The sequence below is a fragment of the Notechis scutatus genome, chromosome Z (genome assembly GCF_049901735.1).
Source record: "Notechis scutatus isolate UNSWTSFEM ecotype Mainland chromosome Z, rNotScu1.2, whole genome shotgun sequence".
Lineage (NCBI taxonomy): Eukaryota > Metazoa > Chordata > Lepidosauria > Squamata > Elapidae > Notechis > Notechis scutatus.
Window position 1 is genome coordinate 118,435,358 of NC_142025.1, and position 22,454 is coordinate 118,457,811.

Below are 22,454 nucleotides of genomic sequence, written 5' to 3' on the forward strand. Positions count from 1 at the left end.
ATGTATGATTTTATATACCATGCTTAAGTCAGACCGAAGACAGGCGTAATTCAAGGTTTTCTAGTTCTAGAATTTCAAGTCTGGTGGCATAAAGTATTCTACAACGAGTAGAGGAGTGGAGAACTCTTCTTGTGAAATATTTCTGGACTTTCTCAATTGTGCTAATATCAGATATGTAATGTGGGTTCCAGACTGATGAACTGTATTCGAGTATTGGTCTAGCAAATGTTTTGTATGCTCTGGTTAGTAGTGTGATATTACCAGAGAAAAAGCTACGTAGGATTAGGTTAACAATTCTTAATGCCTTTTTGGCTATGTAGTTACAGTGGGCTCTAGCACTTAGATCATTAGAGGTGAGTATTCCAAGGTCCTTTACAGAGCTTGGGTCATCAACAAGATCTTGACTATTCAGCTTGTATTTTATTTTCTGATTTTTTTGCCAATATGTAAGACAGAGCATTTATTTGTTGAGATTTGAAGTTGCCATTTGTTTGACCATTCTGATACATAGTCAAGATCTTTTTGTAGGGTAGCAGTATTGTCTGTGGTATTGAACAGCTTTACATCATCAGCGAAGAGAACGCAATTGCTCTTAATATGATCACAGAGGTCATTTATGTAGAGTATGAAGAGAGTTGGTCCTAGAACACTGCCTTGGGGGACACCACTATTGACAGGTACTGGATTTGATAGGACGCTCCCAATTTTGACCATTTGTTGTCTGTTTGACAGGAATGCTTCTATCCAGTTATTCAGTTGTCCAGAGATACCATAGGATTTTATTTTTAGGAGTAGTTTGTCGTGTACCACTGAATCAAAGGCTTTACAGAAGTCTATGTAGATTGCGTCTATTGCTTTGCCCTGGTCGAGTTTGTGTCGTCCATATGTTTTTGCAGTGTAAGAGTTGCAGATTACAGGATAGTTTTTTTCTGAAACCAAATTGTTTATTGGAGAGTAGGTTATTTGTCTCTAAGTGAAGGATGATGGATTGGTTAATAATTGATTCCATGACTTTACAGGTGACGCAGCATAAGGAGATTGGCCTGTAATTTTCAACTAGGCTTGGGTCTCCCTTTTTGAAGATGGGGATGACTGTGGCTTGTGACCATAGGTTAGGCAAGGAGCTGGTCCTGAAAGATTTTTCAAAGATTATGCTTAGAGGTTTGGCTATGGCAGTGGATAGCTTTTTTAAGAAGTAGGCACATATTCTATCCGGTCCAATAGATAGGGATGGTTTTAGATTGTGTAGTGCTTTTTCAACATTGTCTTCTGTGAAATCGATATGTATTAGATCATTGTTGTTGTCTGTGGTACGGCTAGGAAATAATGGGCATGATCCATTGCTGTTTACAAATACTGAGCCAAAGAATGTGTTAAAGATGTTGGCTTTAATGGTGTCTTCGTTGCAGTCTTTACCATCAGGTCCTATCATGGGAGGGATGGACCTTGAGTCTTTTAGTTTGTTGTTTACAAAATTGTAAAAAGCATGGGTGGAATTGGTGCTTAGAAGGTTTTCCTCTTGTTTAATGTGATATTTGGTGCATTCGGTCTTTATCTGGTGGCATAAATTTTTGTATCGGTTTTTGAAATTGGTAACGTGACCAGATTTGTTTTTCCGCCAGAGTGATCTCTTTTTGGATTGAAGTTTCCTTATTGTTATGGGTAATCTGCTTTTTTGTTTTGTTTTGGGAGTTGTTGTTGGTACATATAGTTTGATGACTCTTTTGACTTCAAGTAAAAATATGTTGTAATGGTCTTCAACAGTATTGCATCCAGTGAATAGAGATTGCCAATCAAGGGATGAGAGATCGTTGTCTATAAGATCATAGTTGCCTTTTTGAAGTTACAATTGGGGATTACATCATTGTGGTGATTTTTGTGTGGACGTATGTTTAGACAAAAGTCAATCATATTGTGGTCACTACTGGAAAAGGGTTCTTTAGTTTGTATTCCGTAAATTAAATTCAAACTATTGCAGAAGATGAGATCGAGGCAGTTGTTTAGTCTAGTGTTGTTGGTTACTAGTTGTTCCAGTCCCAGATTTGTAGTAGCATTGTAGAAGGTTGTGTGTATGATTTCAGTTGTACAATCATTTAGGGTCCAGTCAATATGAGGTAGATTGAAATCACCAAGAAAGATAAAAGGGTATGGGCAGGATGCAGCCCATGTTAGTAATGTATTTAGCTTGTTTACATGTTCGATGTCATAATCAGGTGCTCTGTAACATAGTAAGAATCGAATTGTGATATTTAAGGATAGTTCACAGATGATGGTCTCAGGAAGAGCAAGCTCCTGGGTAATGAGGAAGAGAGAAAAAAACCATTTCATGTTTCTCTTTATTTCTATTGCTGCCTTGGAAGAATCTCCATCCAAGGATCAATCTCAGCTTGCAGAAAAGAAAGAGGAAGGAGGTGACCTTGGAATGATGGAGCCTCCAGCAGCAACAGCAGCTACAGCCTCTCCTGTCAAGGTAGCTGGTGGGATTCATGGGTGACTTAAACCCTGTCCAGAGGAAAGGTCTCTTCACAATGGAGAGTGAAGTTATGTCCCTTAAATCCCCACTAATGACTTAATGTCTTCTGTGGAGTCATCCAACTGTCTTTGTGGAGATACAAGAGATGGGATTTAGACTGCCTGAATAATTTTCTTTATGACCTTCAGCTAACAATTATATGTTGGCCATGAAATTAAATCATCTTGAATCCCACAGAAAAATACAAACAGAAAGATATATTTAAGACCACTAATTATCTCGGAAGCCATTAAAGATTCTTCTAATACTGCGGTGGGGGTGGAGTTTAGGGGAATGTTCTTGGGGGTTTGTCAAGAGCATCTCAACACCATCAGCAATCTGAGACCAGAAACTAGACTGGGTCAGGAATGATGATGTCAAAGGTCAGTCCTTCCCTGTCTTGTTGGGCTGGCAATCTTTCTAGGCTGTAGCTGACCTATCAAGCTTGTTTATTTCTGAGAATGCCATAAAATGGTGGAGAGATACCATGTTTTCAATGGCTTCCTCATCTGCCGGCAGACTGAGCAATGTCTTCTCTTTCCCTCACTTTCCCCAGGACTCTGAGGCCACCTACAGCAACATCCAGGACTCCTTCACTCCGTCTTCTCCTGGGCCAACAAGGGAAAACCGTCTTACTCAAGAGAAAACAGGGAAGACATTGTACTGTAATCTTGGGTCTCAACTCAAAAAGTAGGAGCAAAATCACTCCTGATTGCAGCAAAGTATGTTTTTCTTGGTCCAGTCTCTTATTCGGCCTAAACATGGACCCTTGAAGAGATGATGAGGCGCAGCTGAGCTTCAACTTACAGCAGAAGAAAAAACCCATCAAATAGGGGGAAATCCTGGGCATAATCTTATTCTAGGGGTCTGTCAGGGAATTGCGCAGCTGGTGTACAAATGGAGTCAGAGACGCTGCCACAAACTTTTTAATTTTATATAAATAAATATATTTTACAACTACAGGTAGTACTTGACTTACAACCGGTTGTTTAGTGACCATTTGCAGTGACTTATGACCATTTCCCACAATTATGACCATTGCAGCAATCCCATTTCAGATTTCCTTTTTCTTGGGTCCACTATTATTCTCCTTCAAGTATTTTGATGGATGGATGGTGCATGGAGATCCCGATTTTGTGATCTTCAGTAAAGTTTAATGTCTCCAAAACAGACACACTTTCTCATCTTTCTACTGCTATATTTCTCAAGCATCAGAATCACAAAACTTTCTGGGCTGTGCACATGTCAGTGCAATTCAGCAACATTAAATAAAGTAATACAAATAAAACAACAATTCAACAATTCAACAACATTCAACAAAGCATCTCTGATTGCACAAGCACAAAATGCGGTGCTGAAATAATATGCTTTTAAGAGTGGAATGAATCCCTTCTTCATATAATTGTAAATTTGGGGGTGTAATTCAAGGGCAAAATCATAGATTTAATCCAAGAATGGTTTGGGGGGGAATGCCACATTCATTTTCCCTTGAATATCAAGCCAAATAAATCGTTGTCCCTTGTCGTGTCCGTCGCAGGGAAGGAGACTCAAGAGCAAGAAAATTAATCCAACCTTCAGTGATGATCGGTCGGCTCAAAGAAAAGCGGTTGTTTGCTTTGTTTATTCTTTGGAGGATCTCCCGTGATAATTATGATCCCCGGGGATTATAACCAAACCCCCCGGGGATCCCCCCCCGCCCCAACTAACCAATCTTCCCCCCCCTCCCACCCACCCCCAACCCCCCCCCCCACCACTTCCAAGTATGCTAATGGCTCGTACAGAACATCCCTGATATTTTGCAGGGAGCAATTGGCTGTTAATTTACAAGTCCAGGATATTTTTTGCCCTAATTTCAAATTCTGGAAAAATTGGTTGTTTGTTTGTTTATTCTTTATTGAAATGAGATTACTGTTTGAGTGCCATTCAGGCAGTTCACAATAAGGATTATGATCATTTCCCACAATTATGACCATTGCAGCAATCCCATTTCAGATTTCCTTTTTCTTAGCTCCACTATTATTTTTGTTCTCCTTCAGTATTTTGATGAATAGATCTGCATGGAGAGCCCAATTTTGGGATCTTCAGTAAAGTTTAATGTCAGGGAAAAGGCAAAATAAAAACTAAAAAACAGACAACAGATGACACTTTGTCATCTTTCTACTGCTATATTTCTGAAGCATCAGAATCACAAAGGTTTCTGGGCTGTGCACAAGAAGAGACACACATGTCAATGCAATTCAGCAAGATTAAATAAAGTAATACAAATAAAACAACAATTCAACAAGATTCAGCTAAGCATCTCTGATTGGACTACCACAAAATGCGGTGACAAAATAATATGCTTTTAAGAGTGGAATGAATCCCTTCTTCATATAATTTGGGGGTGCAATTGAAGAGCAAAATCATAGATTTAATCAAAGAATAATTTTGGGGTAATGCCACATTCACTTTACCTTGAATATCAAGCCAAATAAAACTTTGTCCCTGATATTTTGTAGGGAGCTATTGGCTGTTAATTTACAAGTCCAGGATATTCTCTGCCCTAATTTCAAATTCTGGAAGAATTAATTAATTTATTAATTTATTAATTTATTTATTCTTTATTGAAATGAGATCACTGTTTGAGTGCCATTCAGGCTGTTCACAATAAGGATAATCATTGATGTTTAGACTCAAACAGCAATTTTTCAGGACTGTTTTAGCAGAACAAACTGCTCTTTTGCAAATCTAAGGTTTTCACAATTCATACTTTATCCTTTGTTTCATTCTACGTGTCTATGGCTCCTCTATAGAAATCTGTGGCTCAGCATAAGAAGTGGAGCCGATCTTGTCAGGTGGCGTTTAGGCCTGACTGCAGAGTAAACTTACTTGGGTATTTTGTTTTTCTCCTTCACACTTCACTAGACGGTTATTGCTATTTTCAATTCTCTTTGGGCACAAGGGAGGCCAGGAGGATGCGGGCAGTTCTCTGCTGCAGAGAGAAAGGCTTTGGTGTGGTGAAGAAGGCCGGGGAGCCGAGCTCTGTCCTGGGCTGGAGGGGGCGTGGGTGTGATGTCCTCGGTGAGGGTGACGCAGTTCCTCCCTTGGGCGTTGAGTTGGAGGATTTACTCAAGAGAAGCTGCAGCTCTTTTTCTCTCTGGGGAAGGAAGAAGAGAGTGACGGAGGCCAAGACCAGCTTCCCAGGAATCCTGAAGAGGAGATGGAGACCATCCCTTGGATGACAGGTTTGGGACCTCTTTCTTCTTCTACTTCCCATCTCAATCTGACTTGTCTGCTCACTGAAGAGATTATGGCTTTACTCCCATGTTCTTTTCTTATTCTAGAACTTTCTCAGGAAATCTGAGTTTTCTTCTTCCTCGGTGAGGAAACCTTTGTGCAAAGGGAGACTTTCCTGCCTCTTCTCCCCATTTTGTCTGCTCTCAGAGGTTGTGATTCAGAGCCATCTCAACTAAAGGGGGTTTGGGGGGATGCAGAGCAGCCTCTCTCTTCCTCCCTTCAGAAGCACCCAGAAGCAGACCCACAATTGCAGCATCACCGTCAATAAAATAGAGAGGAAGTTGGGGCAAAGGATGAAGAGAGAAAGGGGTCATTCTGTGGGTCACAGTGAAGGGCACATTGAGAATAAGGAGCCTCCCTTTTCTTCTTCCTGCTGCTATCAAATGATTGAGAACTGAGGACATCAGAACAGCTGAACTTCAGAGAGAAATCCCTCCTGGGACCCTGAAGGTTTCCATAACTGCTCCTAATTCCAGCCATAATAAGGTTTTGGGGGTGCTTGTGACCCACCCACCCCAATAGCCAGAACATGGGTGGGAGAAGACCCCTTCCTCCTCCTCCTTCAGGGCAGCATCTCCTCTTCTGCATCCAATCAGGGAAGAAGAAGAAGATGGTAGGGATGAAAGTCTTGCACAGCCTGGGATAATCTCTCCTTCTCTTAACTCCACCTTCTTTCCTTCTCTCTTTCAGTCCTTTCGTGGATCCTCCTGGAAGCAGGTAAGAGACCCTCATGCAGACTTTGCTTGTCTTCACAAAAATGTAGATTGTGATTGTTGTGGCCTCTGAAGGAGGGAGAAGCCCTAAGAGAGATTCAGAAGGAGAAAAGTCGGAAGAAGGCGGAGCCTCCTCGCTGACAGACCATAGATCGTATCTTTCTGCGGCTATGGTCCGTGCTCTCTCGTTGGAGAGCCCCAATCATTACAATTAGGGGCTGAAGCTGCCTTGGAGGGGCGGTGGAGTAAGGGGAAGCCACAAGCCAGGGTGAGGGGAGCCGCATTTCCACTCCTGGGCTTGGTCTTTTTCCCCCCGAAGACGACTGCAGCGGTGGTTTAAAATGGCCACCCCGAAGAGGAGGACTCAGCTGGATTAAGCTTTGTGCAGAAGGGAAGAAGGAGGTGGATAACATCTTAACCGGGACGATTGGGCGATGCAACTAAACAAAAGTACCCCGGTATTAAGGTAACATGCAATTTTTAAGAAAAGAAAAGTGAGCAGCAAAATTACAAAGGGACAAGAAAAAAAAATAAGAAAATATTTCTGACAGCTAACTGGGGCTTCGAACCGGGAAAGGAAGAAGCCGGAACTAAAGATTTAACTAAATTGGACTAAAATATTTTGGCAATAAACAGGCATAAAATAAAGCTGGACTTAAGATTGTCAAAAAATAATAATAATAAAGTTTACAATTCGGAGACTGGATTGTGTTGGAATATTGAGGTTCGAAAAACCCTAAATAAAAAAATAGGTGGGGGGAGGTGAAGACTTTGTATAATGGAGAGTGCCACCTTTTGACAAAAACTTGAGCTCAAACAAAAGGGAAAGCATCCTGTTTCTGAATGAACTTGTGTGGATATAATATTAAAGAAATATTGAAACAAAGTAAGAATCTTAGAAAGTGAAAGCAGAACCAGAATAAAGAAAAAAGCAAGGAAAGACTGACTGTGGGATTGATTGATGTTTTTGGTATAGACCCTGGGCTGGAATAATTGAGAACTTTAGAAAATTGAAAGAAAAAAGAAGGAAAGTAAAAGTGTTTTTTTTTTTTTGTGGACTTTAATGATCATAAAATACAAGAGTGTGTAATGATGATATCTCTTCGGGAATTAAAAATGAAACTTAAAAATATGGGAGAATTACTACAGGAAAGAGGCAAATCACTTTGTTTTGTGTTAGAAAAAATGGAAATGGCGATTGAAGAACTAGAAGAAAGAGCTTCAGAGGAGGAGGAGTCGACTCAGGGAGAAGACATCTTAAATAGACAATTAACACAAAGAACGCTACAAAGAAGTGGGGAAAGAAGGAGGGCTAAAACGTTGAGACTTAAGAAGGCAATCAAAAGGGGGAATACCTGTGAAGTTGGGAAAGACAGAAAGACCCAGCAGAAAAGGGGAAAGGAAGATATTAAGAAAGAGAGGGATATAAACTGGAATGAGAAAAGTTATGGGGAAAAGAGGAGGAGGAGAAGCAGTAAGAAACAGGTGCATGAAATAAAGAAATACGGAAATAGTAAAACGTTGAAAAGAAATTGTTTTTTCAGAGATAATGGTTGATGAATTAAAAAGGGGATTCGGCAGGGTGACAAGGGGTAATAAGAATATTTCTGCAATTAAAAATATTTAGAAAATAGGGTAATATAGATATTGATAACTCTTATTAAAAATTAAGGGGGGAAAATATGCTGTGGAATCCAAATGAAACGATGTAATGATTATTATTGTAACTTCTTAAAAATGATGGTTTATTGGGAATCAAGATGAGGGAATAAAGGTATATTTTAACCATTGATGTGTCACACTCAAAGCAGTAATAGGGGGGAAACCTATACTTGTTTTTTTTCTTTAGGGTTAAAATTTGTATTAATTTAGAATTTATACAAAGAAAGTGTAATGGAAAGGGAATATGACAGACTAAAGAACCAACTAAATTAATAAGTCATATAGACTATTAAAAGCAAGGAGAGACATTGGCAACCTATTATTATTATTATTATTATTATTATTATTATTATTATTATTATTATTATTATTATTATTATTATTAGGCAAACACATATTGTTTATCTTTGTTTTTAAAATAAATATTAAAGGATTATATTTAAAATAATTGAAATGAAACAAAAAGATGTTTTGAATGAGATTAATGAAAGAGGCCAGAATTAATGTGTTTGTTTCTCTCCTTACTGAAAATTTGGAATGGAAAATGTTATATTCTGGGCATGGGTGCAAGTAATCAAGACGAGTCAGTGACTTAGTGAACTTCAACTCTTTATTAAGAGTTTTCTTTAGAACCATTCTGAGACGCTTTTCTAAGATGTCTCTATTAGGGGTGGCGATTAATACATCATCAAAGTATGGTACGACCCCTTTTATGCCTTGTAAGAATCTCTCCATTAAACTTTGAAAAATTCCCGGAGCTACACTCACTCCGAATTGGAGTCTATTGCACTTAAAAGCGCTCTATGCGTAACGGTTTGGCCGCGGCTGCATCAGGCAACTGTTGGCGCGGCCTCATTTAGCTCTTCCACACCCAGGGGGGAGAGGGGAACCACGGTCGGAAGCCTTTGCTGAAGTGCGGGTTCAAGTGGCCCGAACCCCACAATTACACCATCGGTAGGTGTCTGGGGTCCGGGTGGTCGGTCGGGTTCAAAGCCCTGGGCTTTTTTCGGTGCTCATCAATCTTGGTTTGGCAAAGGCCCGCGAGGCTTAAGGGGCACTCAGGGTGTACGAAGGGGTCCCCTTGTTTGCCTGTCCGCTGAAAAACGCCCGATTCTTGGAGGGCCTCCCAGTTGTTGTCTAGCCGGTGGGCCGCTACCATGACAGGGGATTGAGGCCCTGCTAGGCGATCACATCGACAGCGGGTAGTGAGGCGGTCTTGAAGGAGACGGCGGCGGAACCGCGCCGTGTGCCGGTAATCCTTGGATGATCCTCTGGGGGCTGGGTCCTGTCGACGGATGGCGGGAGTTGCTTGAAAGTTTTCCAGGAAACCATTGAGAGGGACGATGGTAATGGTTTGGTGTGCTTCTTCTCGTCTCGTGGAAGAGGCAGGTGCTTTATTTCTGTAGGAGTGGTTGTTCCATTGGTGGTTCGGGTGGTTTCGATTCGCGGGTTCGAATCCTGAAGACTGGCTGCAGTTATTCTCCCTGCGCTTGGGACTGGACCCTCGCTTGCTTCTGCAGACCTTTGCAATGTGGCCTCTTTTTCCACAGGAGCGGTAGAGTGCGTCGAGAATTTGCAATCAGATCGTGGGTGGTTTGCTCCACAACCCGCGCATTGTCATGGGAATCGTTGGGTTTGTTGGTCTCGTTTGGACGGAGTCGGTTGACCTCTTCCTCATCACTTTCTGATGGGGATTCCAGGTCTTCATGGTGCGCGTTGTTGAGTGCCTCTCGGGCGAGGCGAGGTGTCATTTGCGAGTTGGCGAGCGGTGCGTTGTTGCGGCGCATTCGGCGGCCAACTTCCTGGTTGCTTTTGCTGCAGTAGGCGTCTGCGATGGCATCGGCAAGATCGATGTCCCTTTTGCCATGATCTTGCTTTGCACCGTCTGGTCATCTAATCCCAGAACTATGAAGTCTCGCAAAGCTTCTTTGAGGTTGGAAACCCACAGAGGCCTCCCAAATTCCAGAGGTCAGCGATGTAGTCTGCGAGACTTTCGCTTTTCCGTTGGTCCCTCTGGTAAAATTCATGTCTTCGAACAAGTGTGGGCACGCGGTGCATAGTGGGCCTTTAGGAGGGGAGCGAGGGCGTCCCAGTCCATTGATTTCACTTTAGCCGGTTTTGCGAGTGATTTCGCCATTTTAAAGACGGCCGCCCGCAATGGGTCAGGAATATTGCTCGTTTCTTGCCGGTTGTCGCGTCCTTTAGGTTATTGGTCTCCAAAAACATTTGGAACCAATCCATATATGAGTCCCAGTCTTCGTTTGCCGGGTCGAATGGAGCGGGTGGTATAGCACCGCTGGCCATGTTGCCGTCGTTGGTGCGTGTTCAGCCATGTGCTCTGCTTGGCGCTCTTTTAGTGTTCAGTCAGCTCTATCGTCTCTTGCATCCCATCCTCGTTTCCAGTGTTATATTCTGGGCATGGGTGCAAGTAATTGAGACGAGTCAGTGACTTAGTGAACTTCAACTCTTTATTAAGAATCAGAAACAGAGAGCAAACCCTTGGGCAGTAGTGGCCCTTTATAGAGCTAGCTACTGACCTGTTAACCAATGACCTGTGTCCACATGCTTAACTTTTGGCCAATGAAAGATGTTAAACTAATAGCCAATCAGGTTGCTCCATGAGGACCAATCCCAGTTCGCTATCCAAGGGCCAATCCAAAGTGCAGGATTTCAAGCCTGCTTAACATAATGTTAATAAGTTTATTAAAATGGTTTTTATTAGTTCACAACAGAAAAGGTAATAATAGAATTAAGTATGCATATATGAATGTATAATTGCTCTCATATTTGTATGTAAAGGTGATGACCCAGAAATATGTTGTCCACTAAAAAGAGATTTTTGTTTTTATGTGAAAAACTGAATAAAATTTGTTAAAAAAAAGAAGAAGAAGGAGAAGGAGAAAAGTCCATCTCTGTGTGTGCAGCTGCTCTGCTGTTCTTTTCCCCTTGGGTTAGTGCAATGGGCGAATCCAGTCCTGGTTGCTTCTTCAGGAGGCATCTGCGGATGGCCATGATCCACCCTGTTGAAGTACCTCCCTTCATGGAGAGACATCACTGGGTCTCCCTGAAGAGCCAACGCAAGATCATCTAATCTTTGGTTTGGTAAACTTTTTCTCCCCTTTTGTCAAACTGAAGAATTAGTGGCTGTTTTTACCAGATAACCCTGAAAATCCTTCTGTTCCTGTCCCTGGTGAGTCTAAGATGGACCCTTCTAGAAACTTCTTCTCCTCCCAATATAAAATGGAGAACGGTCTGCAAAGCAAAGCTAGCAGAAAGGAAGATGGTTGTAAAAGACCAGGGAGGGTTGAAATCTTGTGTAAGAAGAAAAATCCACCTGGTTCCATTCTAAGCTGGGGGGAAAACGTTGGAAATAAAATGGAGGCTGATTAGAAAGAAGGATTCCGTTTATGGATGAGCCAAAGCAGCATGTGGTTCTGGGGCAGCTGACAAAATAGCTTGAGGAGGGCAAGGATTTTCTTACACTTTCTGAGATGCTGCTGGGGGTTGTGCAGTGTCAGAAATGCCCCTGGGGGGTTGTGCAATGTAGTGAACTCTATGACTTTTGTTATTCTAATAGTGTTGGGGTTAATCCTACTATGTCCTAAAGGTCATGTCCTGCTCTTCTTAATCCCATCACTCTGGAGCTGAAGATCTTTTGTTTATGAATAGATTGGTTGAGATATCTTAATGAGCACAAATTCTCCATCTGTAAAGACTTCAGGCATCTGCTGGAGGCTGTTTTACTATGCAGGAAGAGTAGAGTTGCCTTTGAGAACATGTTTTTCTCCATTTCTCTTTTGGGGAAATATAATATTTAATATTCCCCCAAATATTTCATTCTCTAGAAGGGGGGGGGGGCTTCCCACACTTGGATGGATTTTATCCAAGCCATCAAGGGTAGGAGAACCTTTCATTTGCAGCATTAGTTCCTTTTTGTCCAACTTCTGGCCTGGTAAGAGGAAGCAATGGATCTGGGATCCTCAGAGCAGATTATGGATGGGATCCATCCTGGGAATCACAGAGGATGTTCTGGTGTAGAGATTTGGTTCCAGGAGGAGATCCAAAGGACAGACCTAATGGCTTCTCTTTCTCTCCTCAGGTTCACAGGCAGATTCATCTCTACCACCACCCAGGCTGTCCTCGCCTCTTCCACACAACTTTATTATTAAAGGAGAAGAGATTCCCTTGAATTGCTCCCTCCCCAAGGGGGTCGAATCAGGGAGTGCCAAGGGATCTCGTAGAATAAGGTTCTATTTCTACTGTAGGGATCAATTCTATGAAATAATTGAAGATGAGCATCTCTCTAACAATACCTTCAACGTCAGGACTAAATATCTGAGCTCTGGCCAAATAAAGATAATATGTAAATGCAAATTCATGGGAAAATCTTGGAGACAGCCTTATTCTCCCGAAAGTAACCAGCTGGTCTTCTCAGTGGTTGGTAAGATGAAGATGTTATTTTCACCCTAAGCTACAGTAGGAAGTTAGCACCCACACCTCTCTTAGAAAAATGAAATATCATAGGAAATAATAAAAAGGCAGAATATTTCCCCTAAGAAGAGTAGTAACTCAGAAGTTGAAACTCACCCTCAGAAGCAGAAGCTCACCCCCACCTTTGTTAATGGGTGGGCCATTAAGGCCAGGGTCAGAATACTTTACATAACAAAGGTCTCCAGGTAAAGCTATAGCAATTGCTCAAAAGCCCTTTCAGTGCATCATCATCCAGCAAGGCTCAAAAAGCCTGGAAACTCCGGACAGCCTTCATGAGTTGCCCCACGGCTTCCAGGGGTCCAACCACCGGGCCGCGGACCGGCACCGGTCCGTGGAGCACTCTGTACCGGTCAAATGGCCGCAAAGGAAAAACATTTTAAAAAATGGCGCTTTCTTCGCCTTCGGTGAATGCTGCTGGGATCGAGGATCAAGACACAAATGAGAGAAGGGAGGGAGGAAGCAACGGAAGCCTGTCCTGTTTCTCGGCAACAGTGGCTTCGGCTTCCTCCCGCCTCATTCCTCTCAGTCGCTCTCTCACTCCTCCACCAGCCCAGGGGAAGAAACTGCTTCAAAGAAGCCGGGGTGGCTTTTTCCTGTCGGCGCAGCTCGCTCCAAGCGCCCGTTTCACCCCCACCCGCCGCCAATCAATCCAGGTTCAATCCAGTGCTTAGCCGTTCTGCCAGCCTGCCTGCCCTTCGCTATGGTAGTTTCGGAGCAGCTTCGGGCTGAGAATAACAACTTTTCGCCTCTTTTTCTCAGCCGAAGCTGCCCCCAAACTACCAGAAACCGCAGGCAGGCAGAACGGAGCACTGGATTGAACCGGCGGCGTGGGCGGGCGGGTCGGAGATCCAAAACAGAAACGAAAGGCAGGCAGAACGGCACATTGAACCGGGCGGCGGGCGGGCACTGGATTGAACCGCGGGCGGCGGGGCGGGCGGGGCAGGGTGAATGGGCACTTCGGAGAAGCTACGCCCGAAACCACCAGAAGCGAAGGCAGGCAGGCAGAACGGAGGATTGAACCGTGGGCGGCGGGGTGGGGGTGAACGGGCGCTTTGGGAAGCTGCGCCGACAGGAAAAGCCACCCTGTCGGCTTCTTTGAAGCAGTTTCTTCCTGGGCTGGTGGAGGAGTGAGGAGCGACTGAGAGAGGAACGAGGCAGACACCTGAGGGATGAGGCTGAGGGAGGGAGGGAGACACCTGAGGATGGGGCTGATGAAGGCAGGGCCGAAAGGCGAGGCTTCTCAGCCGTCCTGCAGGGACTATCTGTCGCTCAGGGTTGCAATGAGGAGGCATTGGCGTTCCCTGAACTTGGTGGTTTGCTGGCAGACGTTTTATTACCCGACTAGGTAACAACATCAGATAATGAAACGTCTGCAAGCAAACCACCAAACTCGGACACCCCCACCCCACCCCGGTCCTTGAAAAAGTGTTTCTGAGTGAAACTGGTCCCTGGCACAAAAAAGGTTGGGGACCACTGGCCTAATGGGAGTCTGACAACCAATCAGAATACAAGCTCCAATTCACATCCCAACAAAGGTTATAAAACCCAGGCACTCTCTGCACCTCAGCCCCCTTTCTTGATCTTTTCCTTCATCTTTTTCACTATGGAGCTCCAGGCCTTGTGGTCCTGTCCACCATTAAACCTTCCAAACAGCCTCCATGTTTCCAGTTTCTTTTCCCACACTTGGAACTCAACCTAGAAGGATTTTTCTTCCAACACTACAGTAAAGAAGAGTTGATGGGAAGAAGGAGGTAATGATTTCTTGGTGTAGTCTCTTTTGTATGAAAAGGGATTGACTTTGTGTTATTTTGACTCTACGCTACAGTAAAATTCATTCCCCTTCCTTATTTTCCATTTTAACCTCCATTATCTGAAATGTCACTGCTTTGCCTCACAGAAATGGTACCTTAGATTCAAGGAGATACTCTGGATGATTTGGGGAAACTCCCCTGCTTCAAAGTAGACGTTAATATATCTCCCTTGTGAACATTTTGTGCAGATGTCCTCCCTTCCCCTCTGCTGAAAGTGGATCCGTTGTCCCAGAGGGTGAAGGAAGGTGACCCCTTGGTCTTCCTCTGCTCAATGGAAGGAGGAGACCGAGAGAAGAAGTTCCACTTCTACAAGGATGGGGTGGAGATCACCTCCAGCGAAGAAGCACTTCTTGAACCCTCCAGTGAGCCCACAAACCCTCTTCAAAATGCCTCTCTGAGAATCCCTCATGCCTCATTCAACCACAGTGGGGAATTTGCCTGCAGCTATGAAGAGAAGAGAAGCAACCGATGGGTCTCGTCTTCTTGGAGTCGGGGGACAAACATCACAGTTGAGCCAGGTAGGAGGAGATTTGGATGTGGCTAAACCTTGAGACCACCATGAAAGGCTAAACTAGGAAGGGCAAAGAAAGTCCTGGAGAAAGGCAAGTGGCTTTTTGTGGGATTGTTAACTAGCTCCACAGAGAGGTCCATGGAAAATCCAGAACATGAGCTTGATTTAAAAAGGGGTGGGGGTCATTTCATTTATATTTTTAATAGTATCTAAACCATCGACAACAGGCAAAGAAAAAATGTTCTGTCAAGAAATACTAAATCATGTTTCTTCTTACTTATTGAAACCAGTTGGTACCCAAGATTCAGATCCTATATGGAGATATTCCTGGATGGCGATTCCTCTTATAATCCTGCTGGTTCCATTTGCCTTTTATTGCTGGAGGAAGAAGAGCAGTAAGCAAAGCGGTTTTGGGTTCAAGGGTTCCCTTACCTCGAGTTCCAAATGGCTCCTCATGTGTTTGGAGATGTTGACTGAGAGATTCTTTGGGGAGACAGGAAAGGAGAGCCAGGCCTGAGGGAGAAGGGCAAACAATATGTCAGGATGATGGAAATAAGCCATTTTCTTTCTTTCTTTCTTTTTATTATTATTTCTCCCTTGGAAGCATCAGTATCCCAGGAACGATTTCACCTCAGGAAAAAGAAAGAGGAAAGAAATGATCTTGCAGTGATGGAGCCTCAAGCAGCAACAGCAGCGACTTCCTCACCTGTCAAGGTAGCTGGTGGGATTCATTGGTGACTTTAATCAGGGTCTGCAGGAGGTCTATTTACACTGGAGAGTGAAACCAAGTTTTATCCCCAGTATTGATGGTGTCACCCAACTGTCATGAAGAGACAGGAATGATGCCGATAGGATTTAGAGCTTCTGAACTTTTACTCTTGAATCTAAACAGGGTTTATCTTCCATAAGACCATTTGTCTTGAGCTCTCTGAACATCTGCTCTAATTTTCTTGATTTACTTGGTTTCAACCAAAGAATTTAGGAATTTTTGAACGACTAGATCTTTCTTTAAAAAATGGGGAAGCAGAATAATTCTCTTTGTGGCCTCCAGCCTAACAAATCATGTATTGGCCAAGAAATTGAATGGCCCTGAAGCCCACACAAACAGTAATGAATGTTTAAGAAATCCAAACATCTTAGAAGCCATTAAAGATTCCTCTAATTAAGTGTTGGGGCAGATTTTTAGGGGATTGTCCCTGTGGGTTTCTCAGGAGCATCTCAAAACCATTGGGAATTTGAGATAGGAAACTGGACTGGATCAGATCTGATGCCAAACGTCAATCCTTCTTTTCCTTGATGGGCTGGTAATCTTTCTATGCCCTAGGAAATCTATTAAGCTTATTCATTTCTAAAAAGCTGGAAAATGATGGAGAAATCCCAGGTTCTCAATGGGTTCTTCACCTGCAGGCAGATTGAATAATGTCTTCTCATTCCCCTCAGGACTCTGAGGTCGCCTACAGCTGCATCCAGAATTTCTTCATTCCGTCTCCTCCTGGACCAACAAGGAAGAATTGTCTAACACAAGGGGAACAAGAGGGGATTTTGTACAGCGATATTGTGTTTCCACCTAAAAGGAGACAGCAAAATCACCCCTGATTGCAGCAAAATGTGTCTCTCTTGGTGCAGTCTCTCATTCGGTCTAAACATGGACGTCACCCTTGAAGAGATGATGAGGTGCAGCTGAGCTTCAATTTAGGGCGGAAGAGAAAATCCATCAAATAGGGGGAAATCCTGGGCATAATCTTATTCTGTGAGATTGTCAGGGAATTGCGCAGCTGGTGTCCAAATGGAGTCAGAGAAGTTGACACAAACTTGTATTTTTATATAAATAAATATATTTTACAACTGTAGGTAGTAGTTGTGTTACATCGGTTTGTTTAGTGACCATTTGAAGTAACAACAGCACTGAGAAAAGTGACTTATGACCGTTTTCCACACTTATGACTGTTAGTCATTTTCAATGGTCACTTGATCAAAATTTGGATGCTTGGCAACTGACTCATACTTATGACGGCTGCAGTGTCCTGAGGTCACGTGATACCCTTTTGCGACCTTCTGACAAGGAAAGTCAATGGGGAAGCCAGATTCACTTAACAACCCTGTCACTAAATTAACAATAGAAGCCATTCACTTAACAAATGTGGCAAGAAAGGTTGTAAAACAAGGCAAAATTCCCTTAACAAATGTCTCACTTAGCAACAGAAATGTTGGGCTGTATATTGTGGTCAAAAGTTGAGGACTCCCTGGATATATAGAGCAAAAAAGTTAGTCAGGCTCAGCAGGAGCATCGTGAGGTAAATCATGTTGTGGCCAGAAGAAAAAGGCAGGAAAAAAGGGAAACTCCCCCTCCACACCCACAGCAACCAATCACAGCACAGATTGCCTCATGCAGGAGCCATTCCTCTTCAATCAATCAACTATAAATGTGTGTTCTGATTCGCTGGAAAACCCAATGGCTCCAGCTACTAAATTTAAATATTTTAAGAGTCTCAGTTCTATCTCAGTGTAGGCGATCCTGCTGGGAAGACTTCAGTTATAATGTCTTCTCTTCATAACATACTTTTTGATTTGTCTTCTTCAGAATTGGTATTTTCATCTATAGGGGCAATCTAATTTTTCTCCTACATGATCCAACGGACCTTGATTGATTGGTTTGTCTGGATCTTGACTGCTGAGGTCTTTCAGGGCCATCCTTGTCCATGTTTCAGCCAGAAAGCCACTCATAGAAACAGCCAAAGGAAGAGACCTTGATGTGGATACAGAGAAGGACAGACCTGATGTATGAAACAAACGCAGGGAACACAAGATTAGAGACCATATTCTACACTGAAGCGTCTCTTGAATATGGCAGCTCATAGGAAAGCTGTCAGGCTACAGAACTTTTCCCATTCAATCAACTAGAATGAACTTCTTCTTTTTTTAACAAACTTTATTCAGTTTTTCACATTAAAAACAAAAATCTCTTTTTAGTGGACAACATATTTCCAGGTCATCACCTTTACATACAAATATGACAGCAATTATACATTGATATATACATACTTAATTCTATTATTACCTTTTCCATTCCAAATTTTCAGTAAGGAGAGAAACAAACACATTAATTCTAGCCTCTTTCATTAATCTCAATCGAAACATCTTTTTGTTTCATTTCAATTATTTCAAATATAATCCTTTAGTATTTGTTTTTAAACATAAAGATAAACAATATGTATTTGCCTAATAATAATAATAATAATAAATTTTGATTCTAAATTTTTTCATTAATCTCAATCTAAACATCTTTTTATTTCAAATCCTTAATATTTATTTTAAAAATAAAAATAAACAATATATATTTGCCTAATAGTAATAATGAAGTTACCAATGTCTCTCCTTGCTTTTAATAATCTATATTAAACTTATTAATTTAGCTGGTTCTTTAGTCTGTCATATTCCCTTTCCATTACACATTTTTTTAATGAATTCTAAATTAATACAAATTTTAACACACACACACACAAAAAGAAAAAAGAACAAGTTTCCCCTCTTTTACTATTTTGAGTGTGACACCTTAATGATTAGAATATACCTTTATTCCCTCATCTTAATTCCCAATAAACCATTAATCATTACCTCTTTTCAATTGGATTCCACAGCATATTTCCCCCTTTAATAAGAGTTATCAGTATCTATATTACCCTATTTTCTAAATATTTTTAATTGCAGAAATATTCTTATTACCCCTTGTCACCCTGCAGAATTCCCTTTTTAATTCATCAACCATTATCTCTGAAAAAAACAATTTCTTTTCAACATTTTACTATTTCTGTGTTTCTTTATTTCACATGCCTGTTTCTTACTGCTTCTCCTCCCCCTCTTTTCCCCATATCTTTTCTCATTCCAATTTATATCCCTCTCTTTCTTAATATCTTCCTTTCCCCTTTTCTGCTGAATCTTCCTGCCTTTCCTGACTTCACAGGTATTCCCTCTTTTAATTGCCTTCTTAAAACTCAACTTTTTCTTTCTTTCCCCATTTCTTTGTAGCGTTCTTTGTATTAATTGTCTATTTAAAATGTCTTCTCCTTGAGTCGATTCCTCCTCCTCTGAAAATCTTTCTTGTTCTTCAATCGCCATTTCCATTTTTTCTAGCACAGAGCAAAGTGATTCGCCTCTTTCCTGTAGTAATTCTCTCATATTTTTAAGTTCCATTTTTAATTCCCGAAGAGATATCATCATTCTTATATTTTATGATCGTTAAAGTCCACAAAAAGAAACCACTTTTACTTTCCTTCTTTCTTCTTTCAGTTTTTTAAGGTTCTCAGTTATTCCAGTCCAGGAATTATGCCAAAAACATCAATCAGTCCCACAAACAATCTTTCCTTGCTTTTTCCTTTATTCTGGTTCTGCTTTCACTTTCTAAAATTCTTACTTTGTTTCAATGTTTCTGTAATGTTATATCCACACCAGTTCATTCAAAAACAGGATGCTTTCCCTTTTGTTTGAGCTAAGTTTTTATCAAAAGGTGACACTCTCCATTATAGAAAGTCTTCACCTTTTTCCCCTATTTTTTTATTTAAGGTTTTTTGAACCTCAATATTCCAGCACAGTCCAGTCTCCAATTTGTAAACTTTGTTATTATTATTCTTTAACAATCTTAAGTCCAGCTTTAGTTTTATACTTGTTTATTCCCAAATTATTTTAGTCCAATTTTATTAAATCTTTAATTCCAGCTTCTTCCTTTCCCGGTTCGAAGCCCCATTTAGCTGTCAAAAATATATATATATTTTTTTCTCTGTCCCTTTGTAATTTCGCCGCTCACTTTTCTTTTCTTAAAAATTCTATATTACCTTAATCCCGGGGTACTTTTATTTGGTTATATTGCCCAGTTGTCCCGGCTCAGATGTTATCCACCTCTTTCTTCCCTCCTGCACAAATCTTAGTCCAGCTGAGTCCTCCTCTTCAGGATGGCCATTTTAGACCACCGCTGCAGTCATCTTCGGGAGGAAAAAAAACAAGCCCAGGGGGCTTCTTACTCCGCTGCCCCTCCAAGGCAGTTTCAGCCCCTAATCAAAATGATCAGGGCTCTCTGACGAACGAGCACAAACGATAGCTGCAAAGAGTTGCGATCTACTGCCCATTGACGAGGAGGCTCCACCTTCTTCCCCAACTAGAATGAACTTCTGAAGACGTATCAAAACGTATCAAAAAGAAATCCTTTATTGTGATGAGACAATTCATGTAGGGGTCAAAAGCAGCATCTAAGGCAGGGGTGGGCAAACTTTTTGGCTCGGGGCCTCATTGACTTTTAAAATTTGACAGACAGGCTGGGTCAGCACAAGATTTTTGCCCCCCTTTGCCCCCCCTTCCCCCTTCTTCTCCTCCTTCCCCTCCCCTCGAAGGCCCCCTGAGTCAGGAGTTGCTACCGCCGGCGCGGCTCGCGCGGCTCCGGTCCCGCGTTGTCTCGGGAAGGGAAAGGCAAAAGGAAGAGCCGCGGCGGTGCTTTGCAACAGCAGCAGCGGCACCGGAGGCTCAGGCTCAGCGGCTCCTGGTTTTGCCTTTCCCTTCCCAAGGCAACACGGAACTGGAGCCGTGCGAGCTGCGCCGGTGGTAGCAACTTCTGACTCAGGGGCCTCCGAGGGAGGAAGGAGGAGGAGAAGGGGGAAGGGGGCAAAAATATTGTGCTGACGCACCCGACAAGCCGCTCACCACGACGGTGGCTCCCAGCACCCGAGCAACTTCCCAGCAACTTGCGGCTTGCTTTTTCCTCTCGGGCGCTCGCGCCTGGCCCTGAGCCGCGTGGCGGAGGGGAAACCCGGAGTGCCGCCGGGTCGCCTCCTCCAAGCAGCCCGCCCGCCCACCGGGTGGAACACTTCCCGCTCCTCGGCGGGAAGACGCTCCCGCCTGCAAACTTTGCCTGTGCAAAGTTTAAGCCTGAAGCCGGCCGAGCAACTTCCCAGCAACTTTCGGCTTCCTTTTAACTCTGCGGGCCTCGCGCCTGGCCCCGAGCCGCGCAGCGGAGGGGAAGCCCGGCAGGTGGGCGGGCTGCTTGGAGGAGGTGACCTGGTGGCGCTCCGGGCTTCCCCTCTGCCACGCCAGGTGCGAGCGCCCGCGATTTAAAAGGAAGCCGAAAGTTGCTGGGAAGTTGCTCGGGTTTCCAGGGCTTCTAGGCTTAAACTTTGCGCAGCGCGGCGGAGGGGAAGCCCGGAGCGCCGCCGGGTCGCCTCCTCCAAGCAGCCCGCCCGCCCACCGGGCTTCCCTCTGCCGCACAGCTTGGGGCCAGGCGCGGCGCCGCGAGGAAAAAGGAAGGCGCAAGTTGCTGGGAAGTTGCTCGGGTGCTGGGAGCAGGCTTTTAAAGTGCCGCCCGAGCAGGACCGCCGAGCCGGGAAACAGGGCACCAAGGCAGGGCAAGGCTCCACCAGCAGCGGCCTAGCTTTAGGTGGCTCCAAGCAGCCCGCTCCAAGCAGCCCGCCCGCCCGCCGGGCGGAACCCTTCCCGCTCCTTGGCGGGAAGACGCTCCCGCCTGCAAACTTTGCCTTTGCAAAGTTTAAGCCTGAAGCCCGGAAAAAAAGGGGATCGGCGGGGACTCACCTTTGGAGAGGTCGCACTCGAAGGTGATTTCAAACTCCCAGCCGAGGCCTTTGCAAAGTTCTTTTCTTTCCTACCCCGAGAGCGCTCCGCACTGTTTTGCAGCTTTGGGGGCCACGCGGCGCAGGGCAATACGATTTTTTTTCAGGGGCCCAGCGATTTTTTTTCAGGGGCGGGCCGGATTGGACAGACCAACGGGCCGGATGTGGCCCGCGGGCCGTAGTTTGCCGACCCCTGATCTAAGGTCTCTCAGGCATGCAGAGATAGATAAGGGAGTTTAAAACCCCTCCCTTTATCCTGATGTGTATTTAGTAAAACAAAGAGCCAACATGTTAATTCCCCCCCACCCCCTTTTTAGAACAATCTTTTCCAGAGTTTCCCAGCACACATCTCACTGTGGAATTTTTATGGTCTCTTCATCTCCTGGCTGTCTCTCAGAGGTGATAGATTCTGGCCATCTGGGTTTATCTCTCCATTGTATCATGTGTAGGTTATACAAATTCGATATAATATTAAATATATTCAGGTTACATCAAGAAGGATATCTTTATCAGTCTCCCCCCTTTTCTTCTTCCATTGAAGAAATGACAGATACACGGATCTGACATCCTTCCCTCCTTAAAAAACAGATACCGTATTTGCCGGCGTATAAGACGACTGGGCGTATAAGACGACCCCCCAACATTTCCACTCAAAATATAGAGTTTGTTATATACTTGCCGTATAAGACTACCCCCACTTCCACACACCTTCCACTTTTGCACTTTTTTTTTTTTTGACGCACTTTTCTGCTTTGGACAATTTTGAAATGAGCTAATCCAATTTTGAACCAAGAATATGCAAATAGCTATGGAGTTTAGAAATGAGTTTTAAAAATATTTTCATTGCTTACCATTAAGCGTAAAATATGT

At 43.3% G+C, this 22,454-nt stretch overlaps 1 protein-coding gene across 3 annotated transcripts; it reads left to right on the top strand.

Moving 5' to 3' along the window:
* The first annotated feature begins 5,291 nt into the window (after positions 1–5,291).
* LOC113429939 (uncharacterized) lies at positions 5,292–16,826 on the top strand. 3 transcript variants are annotated; one of them, XM_087945692.1, is made up of 7 exons: positions 5,292–5,736; positions 6,479–6,505; positions 12,263–12,604; positions 14,654–14,983; positions 15,267–15,371; positions 15,581–15,690; positions 16,417–16,826. In XM_087945692.1, the coding sequence occupies exons 1-7, from the start codon at positions 5,712–5,714 to the stop codon at positions 16,570–16,572; spliced, it is 1,095 nt and encodes a 364-aa protein (XP_087801818.1). In that variant the 5' UTR covers positions 5,292–5,711; the 3' UTR covers positions 16,573–16,826. The 3 variants fall into 3 exon arrangements, with proteins under 3 accessions (XP_087801818.1, XP_087801819.1, XP_087801820.1); XM_087945693.1 differs by having other exon boundaries at positions 15,279–15,371; XM_087945694.1 differs by lacking the exon at positions 15,267–15,371.
* The last annotated feature ends 5,628 nt before the right edge of the window (positions 16,827–22,454 follow it).

What these genes read in the sequence shown, in the direction of transcription:
- LOC113429939 (XM_087945692.1), top strand. Translation starts at nt 5,712, where the DNA reads ATGGAGACCATCCCTTGGATGACAG. An exon ending in GACCATCCCTTGGATGACAG is followed by an intron (nt 5,737 to 6,478) that starts GTTTGGGACCTC and finishes TCTCTCTTTCAG; the next exon opens with TCCTTTCGTGGATCCTCCTG. An exon ending in GTGGATCCTCCTGGAAGCAG is followed by an intron (nt 6,506 to 12,262) that starts GTAAGAGACCCT and finishes TTCTCTCCTCAG; the next exon opens with GTTCACAGGCAGATTCATCT.